Source organism: Phycomyces blakesleeanus, assembly GCF_001638985.1.
Source record: "Phycomyces blakesleeanus NRRL 1555(-) unplaced genomic scaffold PHYBLscaffold_1, whole genome shotgun sequence".
NCBI lineage: Eukaryota > Fungi > Mucoromycota > Mucoromycetes > Mucorales > Phycomycetaceae > Phycomyces > Phycomyces blakesleeanus.
In genome coordinates, this window is record NW_017265134.1 from 894,127 (window position 1) to 909,523 (window position 15,397).

Consider the following 15,397-nt stretch of genomic DNA (forward strand, 5'->3'; position numbering starts at 1 on the left):
TATATTCAATTATTCTATGGATTAGCAATCGTATTTTATATGCTTTATTTGAGTGTCTCAACCAATTCTTTTAGAATTTATTTCGACACTCGAATTTGGTCTATCGTCTGTTGCTTTTTCTGTTAAGCCTTTTTCAATTGCTGTAGAGTCGTAGACTGTCGACCTCTCTCATGGACAATTCAAAGTATCCTGAATATTTCATATTGGACTTAAATCTGGGTTTTTGATAATCACTCAAAAGCATTGATACCAAACCTCCATTTAGATTTTCTTGAACTTCCATGTGTGATGGTACATTATTTTATTGAAAGTAGTAATTGACGATGTTACTATCTAGTAGCTTATCATAGTATAGCTAAAAAAACTTCAAGACAGCATACATTTTTGTAGTGTTATACTTGAATATAACAAAAGGTCCAACCCCTCCAGCTGAAATTCACTCCTTATATTTACTAATATTTCACCTACATGTATATTTGGCTAGAGGAATTTGGCGTTGCAATTTTCACCTGCTTTTTCACAATTAAACTTTCTTGTATACTGTGAAAAGCAAAGAAAAAAAATGTCACTCGAAATCACTGCCTTCTATTTTTCATCCAGCCACATTATCTTTTGCGCCCATTTACGATGTACAGTAATATATCACTTTGTTAATATAGACCTTCCAATTAAACCTAACACTATATACTCGAATTATACAATGCTGTGCAAACAGTATTTTCGAAAATGGGGTTGCCTGTGAACTCCTTTACACTCATGTAATCTCCGTTAAATTCCGATGATGTTTGCTTTTAATGAGCTTATTAAAACAGTGTTAAGCTTTAGCAATAAGAGGTTTATGTCTTTTTGGGCGAGCTTTGACTCCCACAAATTCAGCTTTATTATACTTCTTTATTATATTGGTAAATATTTCCACATGTATAATCTTGTGTCAGGAGATTTCAGGACTTGAGAATTTAGCTTTACATGTTCAAAGTAGAATATAGTCTTCAAAAGCCAAATATTTGTTGTGTTCTTTTTCGAATGCTTTCCTCCCTGTGCTTTGAATCTGAGGGGGTCATGTGTATAAGCTTAAAGAGTATAAGAAAAACGAAATGGTGATATAGCAAGAAAATGAACGGACTTTTAATACACAAGAGCTTTCTGAAAAACTTGTACATTGAACATTTACGCTTACATACAAGAAATAAATAAGCACCTGCACTTTACACTCGTACTATCAATTACCCAAAGGCAAAGGTCATTCAAGGGGATGTGTGATAAATCCTATTGTCTGCATACTTTCCCCTCTTTCCCCTGCGATAAAAACAAGGATGAAATGTATGAGATTAGATCTTTTTCCTTGTCTTGTTCACAAACTCTTATCTCTTCTTTTCTTTATTGCTTTTTATTATGTCAACTGAACTTGCCTCAGTTACAGACCAGATTTTGAGTATCCGCCGTACTCTTGAACTCCAGGCAGCCGAAATTGCTAAACTCAAGGGGGACTTAATTTTGAAAGATGAGGCATTTGAGAGGCAACGACTAGATCTAGAAACCCTGAATACAAAATATGTATCCGAGATTGAACATGTAGCTGACATTCAGCACGAGAAGGACTTGGCTGAACGTGAATTGGAAGAATTAAGCAGCCAGCTGTTCGAAGAGGCTAACGGGATGGTGGCAACAGAAAAAAGAGCAAAGTGGATTCTTGAAACTCAGTTGAAGCAAACACAAGCCAATTTGGAAGCTGAACGTAGCCAGCTCAATGCACTTCAACATATTCTGCAAGATACACTGGCCAAGGCACCACAGAATCAACCTCTGTCTATACAGTGTAACTCTTTGGTTTATCAACAACCCCAAGAGAAACCATGGCACACAATGAGCGAAGCTTTTCGGATTTTTGTTTCTCAACCATCAACATCTATGAAGAAATTGCGCCAGAGTGCTTATGTGCGCCAATGCCAAGTAGAAGATGTTGAGCCATGCCTACGCCTCGGACCACCATCAAAAATATCAGCTAAAAAATTAATGGAGTCGCTAGCTGGACAAGCGTGTTGCATTGAACCCACTCCGGATACAGAAGATGTGGGGTCGTGCAATGATTCATTGTCAGTTAGGCCTCACCGATTTCTTTGGGACCGATTTTCATCCCCTACAGACCCCCATAGCTGTGCTGTATGTGGAAGACCGACGGGATATCCGACCCCATATCGATTCAAACTTGATGCTTCGGATGAATGGTCGTTAGTAGATAGCTCTTGCCGAGATAGATTGGTGGCCGTTTGTGAGTTTTATTCCTTTGTGCGCCGTGTTCAACAAACTGCTACGTCTAATAGATCTATTCATGCTTTGTACGCCGAGAGCATTAGGCTCAGACTACAAATGGGGTACGCTCGCTTAGGTGTCTTGCCATGGATGTTGGAAGAATTAAACGCTCTATATAAAAAGATGAAGCCTTCTGGCTCCCTCCCTGATGACTCTGATGAGGGGTCAGTCTCTTCTGGACCCCATACGCCGATCCATTCTAGAATCTCCTCATCCTCCTCTCATTCAGAATGCCATGTACAGTCTACCTGGTCTGGGAGTAAACCCAGCAGTGAATCTTCTACTCAAGATTGTGAAGAGAGAACAATATAAACAGTCTTAGCGATCATAATTGTTTGTTTATTTAAGTAATAAGGCATAGATATGGTGTTGAAAATGCATAGAAAATTGGCATAAATCAATATTATATATATATACAAAGGAATATTGGGAAATGATTATCAATCAAAGGCATTGTTAGCCCTACTAGCAAAATGTAATAAAGTGCATGAAGGGTGATGGAGACCTTGTTGAGGTAAGCAATAGTCACAGTAGTGTACTGGTATCTGCTCTTCGATGGCTGTAGCAAAAAATGAAAGCTGCTGTTGGATAAATTGTTCTTGTAACTCCCATGGTTGAGGGAGTGGCTTATCTGGAGGGGGTTCTGATTTTGGAGAATTATGAGCAATAGGTGATAAGAAAGCGACTGGGGGATCAGAAGGGTTTGGATCAGAAGGAGCTGGTGGATTATTTAGAGGAATCTGGGATTTGGGGGAAGCACGCGGTTTTCGAAAATACCGCTTTGAGACAGTTAGTTTTAGTCTTTGGGAGGGCACAACTGACCCCATGTTATTGATACTGGGGGAAAAATAGGACGGGGCTGGTAAGAGACGACGTCTCGGATGGATGGTGCGCTGGGTATCACCTGAGCTTAATTCTACTTTCTGGACCTCCTTCTCAACGCATCGGTTGTGGTGGGCAGTGAATCCGGCATTTCTGAATCCACGCTGGTCATACATAGGAAACTCCTTGAAGCATAGTGGACATTGAAGGTTCATTTATAAGAAAGAAAGAAGGTAATTGAAATATAATTAAGGCCAAAGAACAAGTGCTCTTAAGTAGAAAGGTCAACAATGATCCAGTGGCGTGTTATGAAGGTCTATCTTAATCAAGAAATCCAATGTTGTCTAGCATATTTGGCATGTTTGTTTTGCTTTTGACAGGTTTGACTATTCTTTCTCTGTGGGTTCATTACTAAACACATGTCGCATATTTGAGTACAAGTAATTGAACAAATCTATTTATAGGATACAAGGACAACATTTGTATCAATCTACAGTATGTATGCCTTTGGAAGGCAGCAAAGAACCACACCTGCAAATAGTTCCTTTCCAGAAAAAAAAAGTCTTTGTTTACAGAACATGGAGCATTACACTAAATAGTGCTGATACCCTTTTCAGCAAGAAATAACAATGGGTTTGACAGGTTATGATATTGTATCTCTTTCGTATAACCTTAATTGTCAATATCATAATAAATAATCATAACAAGAAGCTTTTTATATTCAAGCCAATAAACATACGCACAAGGGAGCAATTGCTTGGTCATGGAATCTCTGATATTGCTAGAAAACTTCATATGTATTTGACAAGCCTTGTTGTGCATACACAGTTTATTTTCAAACTTTCATGATTCCTTAAATCTTACTTTCCCACCTTTTTCTTCTTACTTATCTTTTATTCTTCATATGTCTCAACCGGCGCCCTTCCAAGACCCAAATGCCACATCCAAGCGAGTACGTATGACGCTGGCATGTGAGCGTTGTAGGTAAGCACTGTTTACATTTCTTCTATCAACTGAACCAATACACATAGGTCAAAGAAAGGTAGATGCTTTAAAGGTATTCCGACAATAGAGTGACGCATACAATGGTTTTTTCTTTACTTCATTTCAGTCAAATGCGATTTCGGTCATCCTACTTGCCGCCGATGTGACCTTGCCAAAGGTAATATTAAGTAGATTTGATTAGATGGACTCTGATTCAATCATTGCATAGCCCAATGTTCCTATGCGGGATCGTCCACCCAGATCGATCTATTCAATCTAGCTCAGTTAAATGATACAATTGGGGAATTACAAGAGCGCATGTCATCTATTGAGCGTGCAATGCAACAGATCCAGACCCAAACTCAATTCATCGCAGATACTATGCGAAAAGCTAAAGAAGATGCCCATCCACCGCCATCAACACCTTCGCCACCACAAATCTCCCAAAATAAGCCAGATAGCGCTTTGTCAACGATGAACGCCAATTGGTCACTCTCCTTAACACCCCAAGGACTTCGTATAGACACCGGTATAGTGTCTCTCCAGGATCTCTATAATATATTACTTTCTGGTGTCACTCATCTACAACTTCCTCCCAAGCCATCTGAGTCACCACCTGCTTCTCCCCTCTCAACCAAAAGTCTTGCTTCAGCTGCGCCCGCAAAAGCTGAGCAGGCTATTGTCATTAAGCATAATCCACGATATAAGTCAAAAGATGTGATGTTCCCGTTATACAGCGCCTGGGAGTCTGGGTGCCACGGTCCTAGTCGCTATGACAAGACTAAGGCACTCCCAGCCCTGTTAGATAATGACAGCAATAGATTATTTGATCATTATGGACAATGTTTTCTATGCTTTCCTCTGCCAGACTTAGATAATTTTCTACAAAGATGCAAGTCCAAGACAGCCTGTCCTCTATTAATGAATGCTATTCTATCTTGGGCAGCACGACATGCGGCTATTTATCACGGCATGTTTGTTGGACAAGATCCGAACACAGTTGGAGAACGATATTTTGCTATGGCACAGTCATTATTGAAAGACAGGTTCTTGGTGCCGAGCATAGACACCGTCCATGCCCTCCTGTTGATGTATATATATAGTATTGGTAAAACAGGTCCAACACGCGCGCAGGCAGAATCAGAGGCATATACATTCTTGGGTTTAGCTATTCGGATGTCACTTGATCTTGGCCTTCATCATGAAGAAGATAAAGAACATGACGAACTTGAGAAAGAAAAACGCCGCCGACTGTTTGCAGCTGTAGAATTTCTTGAGACTCTTCGCTCAGCACATTCTGACAAGCCAATGTTGTTTCCTGGAGAAGAAGTTATCAACACGTTACCTCCTCAAATCCTTCAAAGTGAGTCTGGAGAACAACGTTATCGAGCCGAATTCACTGTTCATCGCCATAAAATCAATCAAATATACCGTGGTATTCATGCTAGTCTATCAGCCAAAAACCCTTTACTTTCAACCGTCACAACTCTTGAAAAGCAACTTGAGGGCTGGTATGCCGATTTGCCCCCATATTTTCATTATAGTCGAGAGGACAGAACCCGACGAAATTGGGCCAGTACTTCTTTCAGAGAGCAAGCATGCTTGAAGCTAAACTTTGAATATCACTTCCAGATATGCCAGATTTATTCTATATTCTTGCCAAACCCCGATGATAATACATCTGCCATCTCTCTACTCTCTCTACGAGTGTGCTTGGCAGCAGCCGACTCTATGACAGATTTGTTAGAGTGCTGGGCCCAACTACGCCAACCATGGTGTCATTTCACCTTGGATACACTTGTTATGGCGTGCGTAGTTTACAGTAACCAAATCCGGAGCAACCGTTCTGAGCTGAGAAAGTCAGCATCATATCAGATGAGACGGATTGCCAGAGTTCTTCAGCACTCTCCTGTACGCCATCATAAATATGTCAAAACACTAATAAGACGTATTGAAAGTCAAATAGACAATCCGAAGCGCTCCGAAGAAGAACAAGATGAAGCTCCTCCACCTGTTGAAGACAACGTTCCTGAAACTGTGCCCAATGCGCATATATCGCGTATCTCACTCACAACAAACGAATGGGAATGGCTCAAAGGCCCTATTCCGCCACCTTCGCCTACAACAATCTCTATTAACTCGGCATTCGATGTATCAGCTGCAGCTGATATGACACTCAACGATCTATTCCGTTTTGCTGATTTTGTTTATACCCCAATTATGGATGGGCAGGGTGCTGACACGCTTCTTCATGTACCCGCTTCTTGTCCCGTCAGTCCGTCAGAACCATGGCCCAACTCACAAAATAATAATATTCTATCGAGCGATCCAATAGGATCTATTCAACCAATTACCCCCACTGTTCAGGATTGGTCTACACGCGATGGATCTCTTTTTACCTCGCCTCCATTTCACCCTCGTTTCTCTTAATAGAAATATACCCATAAATCCGATATGCAATTAAAAATGAAGCTGCTTTTATATTTTTAAAAAAAAATCTGTCTAAAAGTTCTTTTGTGTTTGTGTCTTTTTCTTATCCATATTCATCTGTATGGATTTACTTGCGTACAGCACGTCTTCTTCCGCCAACCTTCGTACCCTCGACAGTGCCAATTTCTCTCTTCTTCACCTTTTTCTTGGGAAGAGCAGTTGCTACTTCAGTCCCTTTCTGGTCAACCTGGACTTCTTCTTCCTCTTCTTCTTCAGTATCTTCTTTTTCAGCTTTCACCTTTGGTTGAGTAAACTTTTCATACAGGGACTTGGGCCAACGGACGAGATAAACGTTATTGAAGTTGGGCTTCTCAACCCACTCGACATTAAGGTGAATAGGATCAGCTTGTTCGGGATAAACGATAAGATATTCGTCAGATATGACTTCACATCGAACCATGTTCTGTTGAATTTCAAGGAAACTACGTCCAACGGTAGGTGCTCCGTGTCCCTTTGGTGCTCTGAGAGCCATAGCCAGACGAGCATCCTCAACAAAGTGCAAGATTCTGCGCTTCTCAAGGTAATAGTTAATCCAGCTAGCAAGATACTGCATACCACCCACCAAGCAAGCCAAAAACACAATCACAGTAGTCAGTCCGGGACGGAAACGAGCATAGTAGTAACCAGTTCCTCTCCAGCGAGGTACGCCGTTCTTGTAAAAGAAGTTGTAACGTTCGCGACTTGCCGAGTTTCTCAAGATAGCTGCCACTTTTCCAAGGCGGGCGAAACGTTCCTTTGCTTTGACATCCTGCTTATTCTTATCGGGACTGTGTGTGTGTGTGCGTTAGATAAGTTTCTTTCAGAGATTTTTAGACTTACTGGAGTTGGAAAGAAAGTTTGCGGTAAGCTTTGCCAATCTCAGGGGCAGTGGCAGTAGCCTTCACATAAAAGCATATTAAGTATGGTGAATTCGGTACATCTTAATTACTTACAGGAATATCTAACCAGCTGTAGAATGTTACACCCTTGCCCTCTGACTTTTCGAGTTCATCGACAAGATCAAATATCTCAAAATCGGCTAATGATGAGATGAGTCAGTGATGGCTTTAGTTCTGAAAAAATCAAAATCTTACCCTGATCCCAAGCTTTTACGCGTGGAACAAGAGCTGTCAGCATAAAAAAAGTCATCATAAGAAGACCAATGAGGCCTTTTGTTGTGATGGGTTTCCCCAAGCTCAAACACGACATGATGAACAAACAAGATCTTTATAGCCAAAGGCGTGGCAAACAAAATGAAATGGCTCTTTAGGTGGTACAGCGGAGTTTCTTATGAATGAAAAATAGTGTTTTTGAGATTGGGACGAATTTGGAATTTTTTTTAGACAAAATCACATTGCATTTTGAGACCAACAAGATGTTTTTTGAATACAATTATTTTTTGTGCTATTATTGGTTGAGCTTTAAGGATTGTGGTGAAAGCAATAAGCACTTCAAGTCTACCATGTTTATCAGCTATAGTATCATAATTAATTTCGTCAGTGCTGTTATCAAATTATAAAAGAGAATTTTCTGTAAAATTGTAGTGAATAAACTGTGTTTTTTTTTGGAATAAAAATAAGAGGCCTCAAACAATATCCTGTTTATCTCAATTTCCAAGGTGATTAGAGAGAGAGTCTTAAAATGTCCTAAATGTTGCCTGCCAAAAAAGAAATCCTGTAAATAGATGAGAGGAGGGGGGAGAATTTAATAACTCTTGGTGTGCACAATCGATGGTCCTGATTCATTATAATCCACTTTGCTGACATAATTCTTCGCGTCAATAAAAACAAGCTAATAAAGACAGTGTACTTAGAAGAGAATTCAAGAAGCCAATTGTTTTGTGTGTGTGTGTGCGTGTGTAATTACCTTTGCAACAATTTCACCTCCGAGCCATGTCGCGTAACATTGATATTGCTTCTCTCTAAGGATAGTAAAATATTCTGGTATCCGTAAAAAGCTGACAAGTCGCGGTTGTGAATCTCCAGCGTTGTCTGAATAGGGCAACGAGAGTTGTACTTCCTTTTTTAACCGATTTTGCAGCTGGTACAAAAGACTACAGCCACCTGTCACTACAATGTTCTCCCACAACTTGGGTCTGATTTCAGGAGTCTCGCAGTTCATAATGGCCAAGCGAGTGGCCTCTGACAAAGGCAAAATGTCCAATCCAACCAATTCTGGAGAAAACAAAGGGTCGCATACTTTATGTCGGTACTCGCCAATAGTGAACTAGATTTTTTTAACATGACCATCTGTATAATAAAAGCACAAAAAGAGTCAAGGATTTACCTTGTGACCTTTGTATTCGACTGTCAAGTTCTCTGTAACTTCAGGGACTACTTCATCTTCTGTAACGGCGACCTCGCCATCTGTAAATTCCTCCACAGCTGGTGTAGCTACCATATCAAGCACACTAGGTGTCCCTGTAGTTTTGTCTTCTGGTTTTACGTGACCAGATAATACATGGCATGCACCAGGTTGTTCCCTTATAAACCGTGCAAACTTAATATCCAATGGAACAGAGGCATTTTTGGCTTGCTGTACAAGATTTGTGTCTTGCTGAAGAAGCTCTAACAGATATTGATCGAAATGTTTTCCTCCAATTGGCAGACTGAGACTAGACTGAATCTGTAGAATACTATCCACACCCACATTGATATCTATACTTTAACATCAGTCTTCTGTATCTTCCCTGTCAGATATTTTACCTGTTGTCTCATGTCCAATATCAATAATTGAACCAGAGACAGATCCACAACCATATAAAGCAAGGAGGGGTTGGGGTGCAATATAAAGACCGGGTACATTAAAGTTCTCAAAGAATATTTGAGTGATACGTTCATGTTCTTCTTTAGTCCAGCAAACGGGTACGGTAAGTAGAACAGGGCTTTCGTTGCGTGACTTCTTGAGACCGAGCTCTTTGAAGAGGATATGATGCCTAAGTTGTGTGAGAAGTTTTGTACCACTGCATAAGAATTTATTACCAGCAAGCTTCAAGGTCAGGCCAGGATACAATCATATTATCTTTGATAGGGTTGTTGAAGTCTTCCATTTTGATAATCTAATAGCAATCCAGGTCATTGGCTATTAATTCACTGTATATAAACTTACAATCGGAGGTGGTTTGTTAGTGTCATTGACACTCATGCCAGCCCTTGTTGTGGATGAGCCGACATCAATAACTACAAAATTCTCTTCTTTTAATGCAAGTGCCATCTTCAATGCACGCGTCCTCTCGCTCCGTCGCAAACTGATAAACCCCTCGGGTCCTCGGGTGTAAACAAGCCACCTTTTGTATTGCGGAAATTGAATGGTACCAACGATCGCTGCCACACATGGGCAGTGTAACCAGCTCTACCATTTTGCCATCCTTCTTCCACTACTTTCTAGGTTGAGTTATGAAGTCTCAATCGCGCCAGCAAAAAAGTCTTCTCGAAAGTCTAGTCCACTATCCCGACCATATAGAATATATATCCTTTTTGTACTATTGACCAGAAAAGCGAATAAATACACTATATTAGCCTTAATTCCTCTGTACGTTAGTCCTGTTGAACTTTATCCTCTGAAGACATCTCCATCCAATGACACTGCTAGTAACAAGGCAGATTACTGTCTGGCAATTGTCGTTCATTCAGATTCCCACAACCCATCCAAAGACAATGAGGCCTGGTAAGACTAAACCGAGTCCCTTTGTAGCACTTTCTATTCATTACTCCTTACTCGCTCATTATGTTTACTTTAGCCTACTTCTTGTGAGAAATTCCCCCGAGCAAGGATTCCCGACTGTAGTCAATGTTCTTCCTATCGCTTCTGACTTCAAGCACGAAATATGTAAGTGTTTATAAATTTAAGTTGGATAGACTGAATTATGCTAGCTCGGATACTAATATTCCTACTTAGCCCAGGCAAAGACAAATCCTTTTAGAGAAGGGACAGGTAGAGGGTTCGATGATAATAAAGATGATGATCTCATCACAGAGAAAACTTCAGATCTTTGCATTGAGTTTTCAGGGCAAGGGCAGACTATTTCTGTGATATTCAAAGATAAAGATGATACGAAAAATATCTTGGCCGACATTAAGAATCGAAAAAATATTGCAGGCAAGACCAGTAGTTGTCAGTAGAAGCGGAATGTGCTGACAAGGTGTTTGATATAGTGAGTCATGGATATTCTCCGGAGAAGAACAGCCATGCTTGGCTAGATGCCTATACAAAGTTTGGTATGATATTTAAGTTATATATAAATAAAGCTTTATTATTCATTTCTTCCATGCAGCTTCCCCAAGAACAATGCGTAAACCACCTATGCGATCAAATACCTTGCCACTGAAGGGAGAAAGCTCAATTCCATATGTGCTTCCTGTTCAACGTCAAGATACAGTTGCACTTTTAAATTTGAGAAGAACGGCGTCAACAATGGTCAAAAAAGTGCGAAACATCAGCACATCAAAGGCAAAAGAACATTGGATTTTCGCACGACTTATGGACCAAGAAGATGAGTTTGTAAAATGGAAAAAAGCAAAGTAAGATTCTTTAAATGGTGGAGAAATGAATTCTTAATATTTTGCCGGGTTACTTTTTTTTAAAAAATAATAATAATAATAGTGTATTTGTGGGAACATGGAATGTCCATGGCTCTAATCCACCAGAATCTTTATCCACATGGATTCTGGGTACTTTAACAACAGATGCCGGAGATCATTTTGAGCCTGATTTATATGTGATTGGGTCAGTAACAAGATCATTTTTCAGGCACACAATTTCTTATATATTTCTGCGTGCATATTTAGTCTTCAGGAAATGGAGACTAACACTGAAGCATATATCCGCTATGATCCTACCAAGGAAACAGCTTGGGTTAATGCTGTCTTTGCTGCTTTTGGAGAAAAGAAAAGCAGCTATTATAAGGTAAGTGGGACAGCATAGATTATCTTTGATTGGTTTCACTAACTTAATTTTTATAGGTGGCCTCCCAACAATTGGTTACAATGCTACTAATCGTAATTGCCAAAAAAGAACATTCCCAAGATATCTGTGAAGTAGAAACTAACTATACAGGCGTTGGGCTTATGAACATGATGGTAATTCCTGAATGCTGATAGTTACTTATGCATGTCTTAGTCCTTACATGATATACTTTTTGTAGGGAAACAAAGGAGGTGTGGCTGTACGTCTTAGATACCATGACAGTTATTTTTGCTTCATCACCAGTCATTTGGCTGCCTTTGTTGATAAGGTCGAAAAAAGAAATCAGGACTTTACGAGCATTGCAAAGCGCCTTGTGTTCCGCAATTATCCAGACGATATACTCGCCTATTTAAATTTCTCTTGGAACAGTGGTGGTGATGAAGGTGTGTCATTTTTAGAGTCCAATGGAGTCTCTCGTAAATGGACCAAGGATGCTTCAATTTTCCACGCAGAGTAAGTTGTATTGTTAATTTGAGCATACTTTTGTATTAACAAATTCTCTAGTCATTTGATATGGTTGGGTGATCTCAATTATCGAGTAAATTTGAGTGAGGCTGAAATCAAGATGAGACTGCAGCAAGGCGAGCTAGACTATTTATTGGAATATGATCAGGCAAGAACCCAAGAGATTTCTGTTTTCTCCCAAAAAAAAGTATCTCAAAGGTACTTATACGTACTGATTTGTATAGTTATCTATTGAGAGACAAGCCGGTAGAACATTCTCCATGTTCGACGAAGGACGAATTGAATTTACCCCCACTTATAAATTTGATGCTGGTACAAATCAGTATGATACCAGGTAAAATAAGAAACAATTATGTGTAGTAATGACAACCTTATTTATTTATTGGAAAAAAAGCGAGAAACGACGAGCTCCTTCTTGGACAGATCGTATTTTATGGAAAAAGAGCGAAAATGAAGATAAACCTAGTAAAAAGCGACAAAACTTATTGTCATACGACAGCTGTATGAAGATGATGACCAGTGATCACAAACCAGTGCGCGCCTTATTTGAGACAAATGTCCGGAAGATCAATCATCAAAAGCTGGCATTGACTAAAGATAAGCTTATCAAACGTTTGGTCGCTACAAAGGACCAGACTCCCAAGGCAACACTTGTAAATTCTTTTGTCAAGTTTGGAGATGTCCAATTCATGGAGTTCAAAGAAAGATCGATTGTGCTGGAAAATACTGGTCTGGTACTGGTCACTTTCCGGTTTAAGTCGAAGTTGAGCGACATTGATGAATACGATAACTCTGAATTCGATCAGAACAAGAATGCGGACCAGACTTCAGAAGAGATCATTCCGTCTTGGCTGACAGTCCATCCTACATCAGGTGTATTAGGCCCTGGTATGTTGATATTGAATATCTACGTATAAGACATGTTTATACTAACCGAAATAAAACAGGTGAGAAGGTGGTTATACAATTCGAATTAATGATCGATCCTTCAATCTCTGCGCCGTTTAACAAAAGAGAAAAAGATATTGACGAAGTTCTTGTTCTCAGAATAAAGGGAGGGGGTGATTACTTTGTCATCGTTGAAGGAAAGTATCAGCCTACCTGCTTTGGAGTACCGTTGGAGGATTTGGCCTCTATGCCGGTTCCTGTAAACCCAATAAGATATATCCCTTTGCAAGATTCCAAGAATCATACCCCAGTTGAGCCTAGCGTTGGTGATCGGCAAGCCCAACAAGTCAACCTACCCAAAGAACTGTGGAAGGTTTTGAATTTCTTATGGAACAAGAACATGCTTTCAATTGTAAGTTTATAGTGTGTTGTTTTGGCTTAAAAGATGTACACCCAATCTTATATATTTATAGGAATCTTTGTTTTTGGAACATGGAGACCGTGTAATCTGCCACTACATTCGTCAATGTATGGATACAGATTCTCCTTTTGACAGTGACATATTGCTGGGCAAGGATATTAAAGACGAAAAACCCGTATCTGCTGTACCTGTCTCCAATCAAGCAGAAGTCGCTAGCAATGACTTCACAGACAAAGATATCTCTAATATCGAAAAGGCTCCTTCTTCTAATGCAAACCCCGCAATTGAGACCTCTACCAGTAAAGAGGTGGAGGTTTCTAAAGAAACTCCTGCTTGCAGTGAACTTACTCTTGTCGCTGCAACTCCAGCCAATGGTATAACCCAAGATTCCAAATCAACTTCTGTAACCAGCGAAGCCCCTGTTGATATCAATAACGATGCTTGTAAAGAAGTAGTTGCTCCCAAAGTCACTGTCCTCGGCGATGATACTGAAGTCTCTTCAATCGGCGAATCATCAACCATCAATGAGACCTCTATCGATCAAACCTATACTGAGGCCTCATCTATTAGCGAAGACTCTTCCGAAAATGAAGAGTCATTGGAGAAGGAGGCCCTAGGAGCTAATTCGATGGTCGATGTCCTAGTAGCCTTTCTCGAGTGTCTACCTGAGCCTGTTATACCAACCAACATGTACAAACTTGCACTGGAAGCTGCCGACTCCCCTGAAGCAATGGCTATAGTAAATATCTCTTTTAAGTTTTCATGATTTATCTCTAACTGTTCTTTGCTTGTTACAATAGCTTATAGCAACTATACCAAGAATACATCTAAACGTCCTACATTATATCAATGACTTCCTTCGAGATGCTATGAAGTATGCACCCGAATCATGCAAAGAGTATAGACGTCAGCGTATAGGTAAGTTTCCTTTTAAACTTCTACCAGCTGTTTCCTTATTTGTTTTCTTTCAGTGGAACTTTTTAGTGGTATGATTCGCCCTCCTGTTGACTTTAAGGAACGAAATCCAGCATTGGCAAGGGAGAAGAGAGAGAAGTTTGTGGGTCAATTGCTGAGAACCTGATTCAAAAACCATAATACATATACATATATATATATATATATATATATATATATAAAAGACAAGCCAACATTTTTTTCTATCTAGCCGAATAAGTTTCTTATTGATTGATGACATGGATTTGTGTTTTATTGGTGTGGTCATACGAACGATGGGATTCTTCAAGATGTGAGAAGTAGTAAAAATATTTACTTGCGGCTCTGTTAAAAAAAGCGTTAGGAGAAAAATAGAAAAGAAAACTAAAAATGTGATAGCTCTTACCTTAATCTTCTTGACGTAGAACTCAAGCTCCTTACCCTCGAGAATGTAACCATCGCAACGACCAGATTGGCCGGGGCGGGAGGCAATGACGGCGTAAAGACGGCCAGAGGTGAACTGGTCATCGAGAAGGGTCTCGACGGCAGCATCAGCCTGGCGGGCAGCAATCTTCTTCTGGACGCTGTTAGACTTCTTCTCAACGGCAACTTCCTCGGCGTTGGCCTTCTTCTTGCCAAGGGAGGAAGCGTAGTGAGCCTCGTGCCACTGACGGAAGGGGGTGGCATCAATCTGAACAACGGCACCCTTAACGAGAGTGTTGGTGCGGACCAATTCGTTGTTGGAGGCGTTGTATACGACAGTCAAGACACGGGTCTTGCGGGCAATACCCTCGGAACCCCAAGAGAAGTTGCCAGACTCAAGGCGGAGAGCTCTGTGCTTGACATTACCACCGCGGACGCGGACGACGTGAATACGTCTGCCACCGAGCTTGGTCATGGCCGGGGGACGGCCCAACTCAAACTTTCTCTTCTTTCTGTACTGAGCGCGCTTGGCACCAGTCTCGGAACGCTTGTGCCTCGAATCACGGCTGATACCTAAAAGTCATGACCTTTGTCAGGATTTGTCTTTTGATGGATGGATTGTTGTATTGTCGAAGATGATACGTTACCCATAGTGGAGTTGGATGAAAAGAGGGAGCTGATGGATGTGCCATGGCAAGGGTTTGCTAAGGGGCAGGT

At 40.5% G+C, this 15,397-nt stretch overlaps 7 protein-coding genes across 7 annotated transcripts; 3 read left to right on the forward strand and 4 right to left on the reverse strand.

The window, feature by feature from the left end:
* Window positions 1–1,392: 1,392 nt before the first annotated feature.
* On the forward strand, window positions 1,393–2,622 carry PHYBLDRAFT_138094 (hypothetical protein; the record flags this gene model as incomplete). The annotated part of the gene is made up of 1 exon (XM_018429935.1): window positions 1,393–2,622. The coding sequence occupies one exon, from the start codon at window positions 1,393–1,395 to the stop codon at window positions 2,620–2,622; it is 1,230 nt and encodes a 409-aa protein (XP_018298572.1).
* A 128-nt stretch (window positions 2,623–2,750) lies between these two features.
* PHYBLDRAFT_138095 (hypothetical protein) lies at window positions 2,751–3,347 on the reverse strand (the record flags this gene model as incomplete). The annotated part of the gene is made up of 1 exon (XM_018429936.1): window positions 2,751–3,347. The coding sequence occupies one exon, from the start codon at window positions 3,345–3,347 to the stop codon at window positions 2,751–2,753; it is 597 nt and encodes a 198-aa protein (XP_018298573.1).
* Window positions 3,348–3,882: 535 nt separating this feature from the next.
* PHYBLDRAFT_76746 (Zn(2)-C6 fungal-specific transcription factor) lies at window positions 3,883–4,727 on the forward strand (the record flags this gene model as incomplete). Its single annotated transcript, XM_018443185.1, has 6 exons — window positions 3,883–3,929; window positions 4,062–4,116; window positions 4,164–4,174; window positions 4,244–4,294; window positions 4,346–4,645; window positions 4,717–4,727. The coding sequence occupies exons 1-6, from the start codon at window positions 3,896–3,898 to the stop codon at window positions 4,722–4,724; spliced, it is 459 nt and encodes a 152-aa protein (XP_018298574.1). The 5' UTR covers window positions 3,883–3,895.
* Window positions 4,728–5,908: 1,181 nt separating this feature from the next.
* On the reverse strand, window positions 5,909–7,794 carry PHYBLDRAFT_156903 (hypothetical protein). Its single transcript, XM_018433531.1, has 4 exons — window positions 7,680–7,794; window positions 7,539–7,624; window positions 7,426–7,484; window positions 5,909–7,373 (listed from the first exon to the last, which is right to left on the reverse strand). The coding sequence occupies exons 1-4, from the start codon at window positions 7,735–7,737 to the stop codon at window positions 6,674–6,676; spliced, it is 903 nt and encodes a 300-aa protein (XP_018298575.1). The 5' UTR covers window positions 7,738–7,794; the 3' UTR covers window positions 5,909–6,673.
* A 495-nt stretch (window positions 7,795–8,289) lies between these two features.
* Window positions 8,290–9,634, reverse strand: PHYBLDRAFT_138098 (hypothetical protein; the record flags this gene model as incomplete). The annotated part of the gene is made up of 5 exons (XM_018429937.1): window positions 8,290–8,376; window positions 8,452–8,811; window positions 8,872–9,242; window positions 9,291–9,520; window positions 9,567–9,634. 5 exons carry the CDS (start codon window positions 9,632–9,634, stop codon window positions 8,290–8,292), a joined length of 1,116 nt encoding a protein of 371 aa, XP_018298576.1.
* Window positions 9,635–9,727: 93 nt separating this feature from the next.
* PHYBLDRAFT_138099 (hypothetical protein) lies at window positions 9,728–14,405 on the forward strand (the record flags this gene model as incomplete). The annotated part of the gene is made up of 18 exons (XM_018429938.1): window positions 9,728–9,858; window positions 9,973–10,025; window positions 10,104–10,251; window positions 10,325–10,413; window positions 10,483–10,698; window positions 10,740–10,802; window positions 10,859–11,105; window positions 11,188–11,310; window positions 11,373–11,490; window positions 11,547–11,663; window positions 11,729–12,003; window positions 12,055–12,184; window positions 12,240–12,349; window positions 12,410–12,903; window positions 12,963–13,315; window positions 13,377–14,063; window positions 14,125–14,242; window positions 14,296–14,405. 18 exons carry the CDS (start codon window positions 9,728–9,730, stop codon window positions 14,403–14,405), a joined length of 3,582 nt encoding a protein of 1,193 aa, XP_018298577.1.
* On the reverse strand, window positions 14,382–15,342 carry PHYBLDRAFT_120469 (hypothetical protein). Its single transcript, XM_018428741.1, has 3 exons — window positions 15,328–15,342; window positions 14,664–15,253; window positions 14,382–14,602 (listed from the first exon to the last, which is right to left on the reverse strand). The coding sequence occupies exons 1-3, from the start codon at window positions 15,329–15,331 to the stop codon at window positions 14,591–14,593; spliced, it is 606 nt and encodes a 201-aa protein (XP_018298578.1). The 5' UTR covers window positions 15,332–15,342; the 3' UTR covers window positions 14,382–14,590.
* Window positions 15,343–15,397: the final 55 nt, after the last annotated feature.

What these genes read in the sequence shown, in the direction of transcription:
- PHYBLDRAFT_156903 (XM_018433531.1), bottom strand. Translation starts at nt 7,737, where the DNA reads ATGATGACTTTTTTTATGCTGACAGCTCTTGTTCCACGCGTAAAAGCT. An exon ending in ACAGCTGGTTAGATATTCCT is followed by an intron (nt 7,485 to 7,538) that starts GTAAGTAATTAA and finishes TTTTATGTGAAG; the next exon opens with GCTACTGCCACTGCCCCTGA. An exon ending in AAACTTTCTTTCCAACTCCA is followed by an intron (nt 7,374 to 7,425) that starts GTAAGTCTAAAA and finishes ACACACACACAG; the next exon opens with TCCCGATAAGAATAAGCAGG.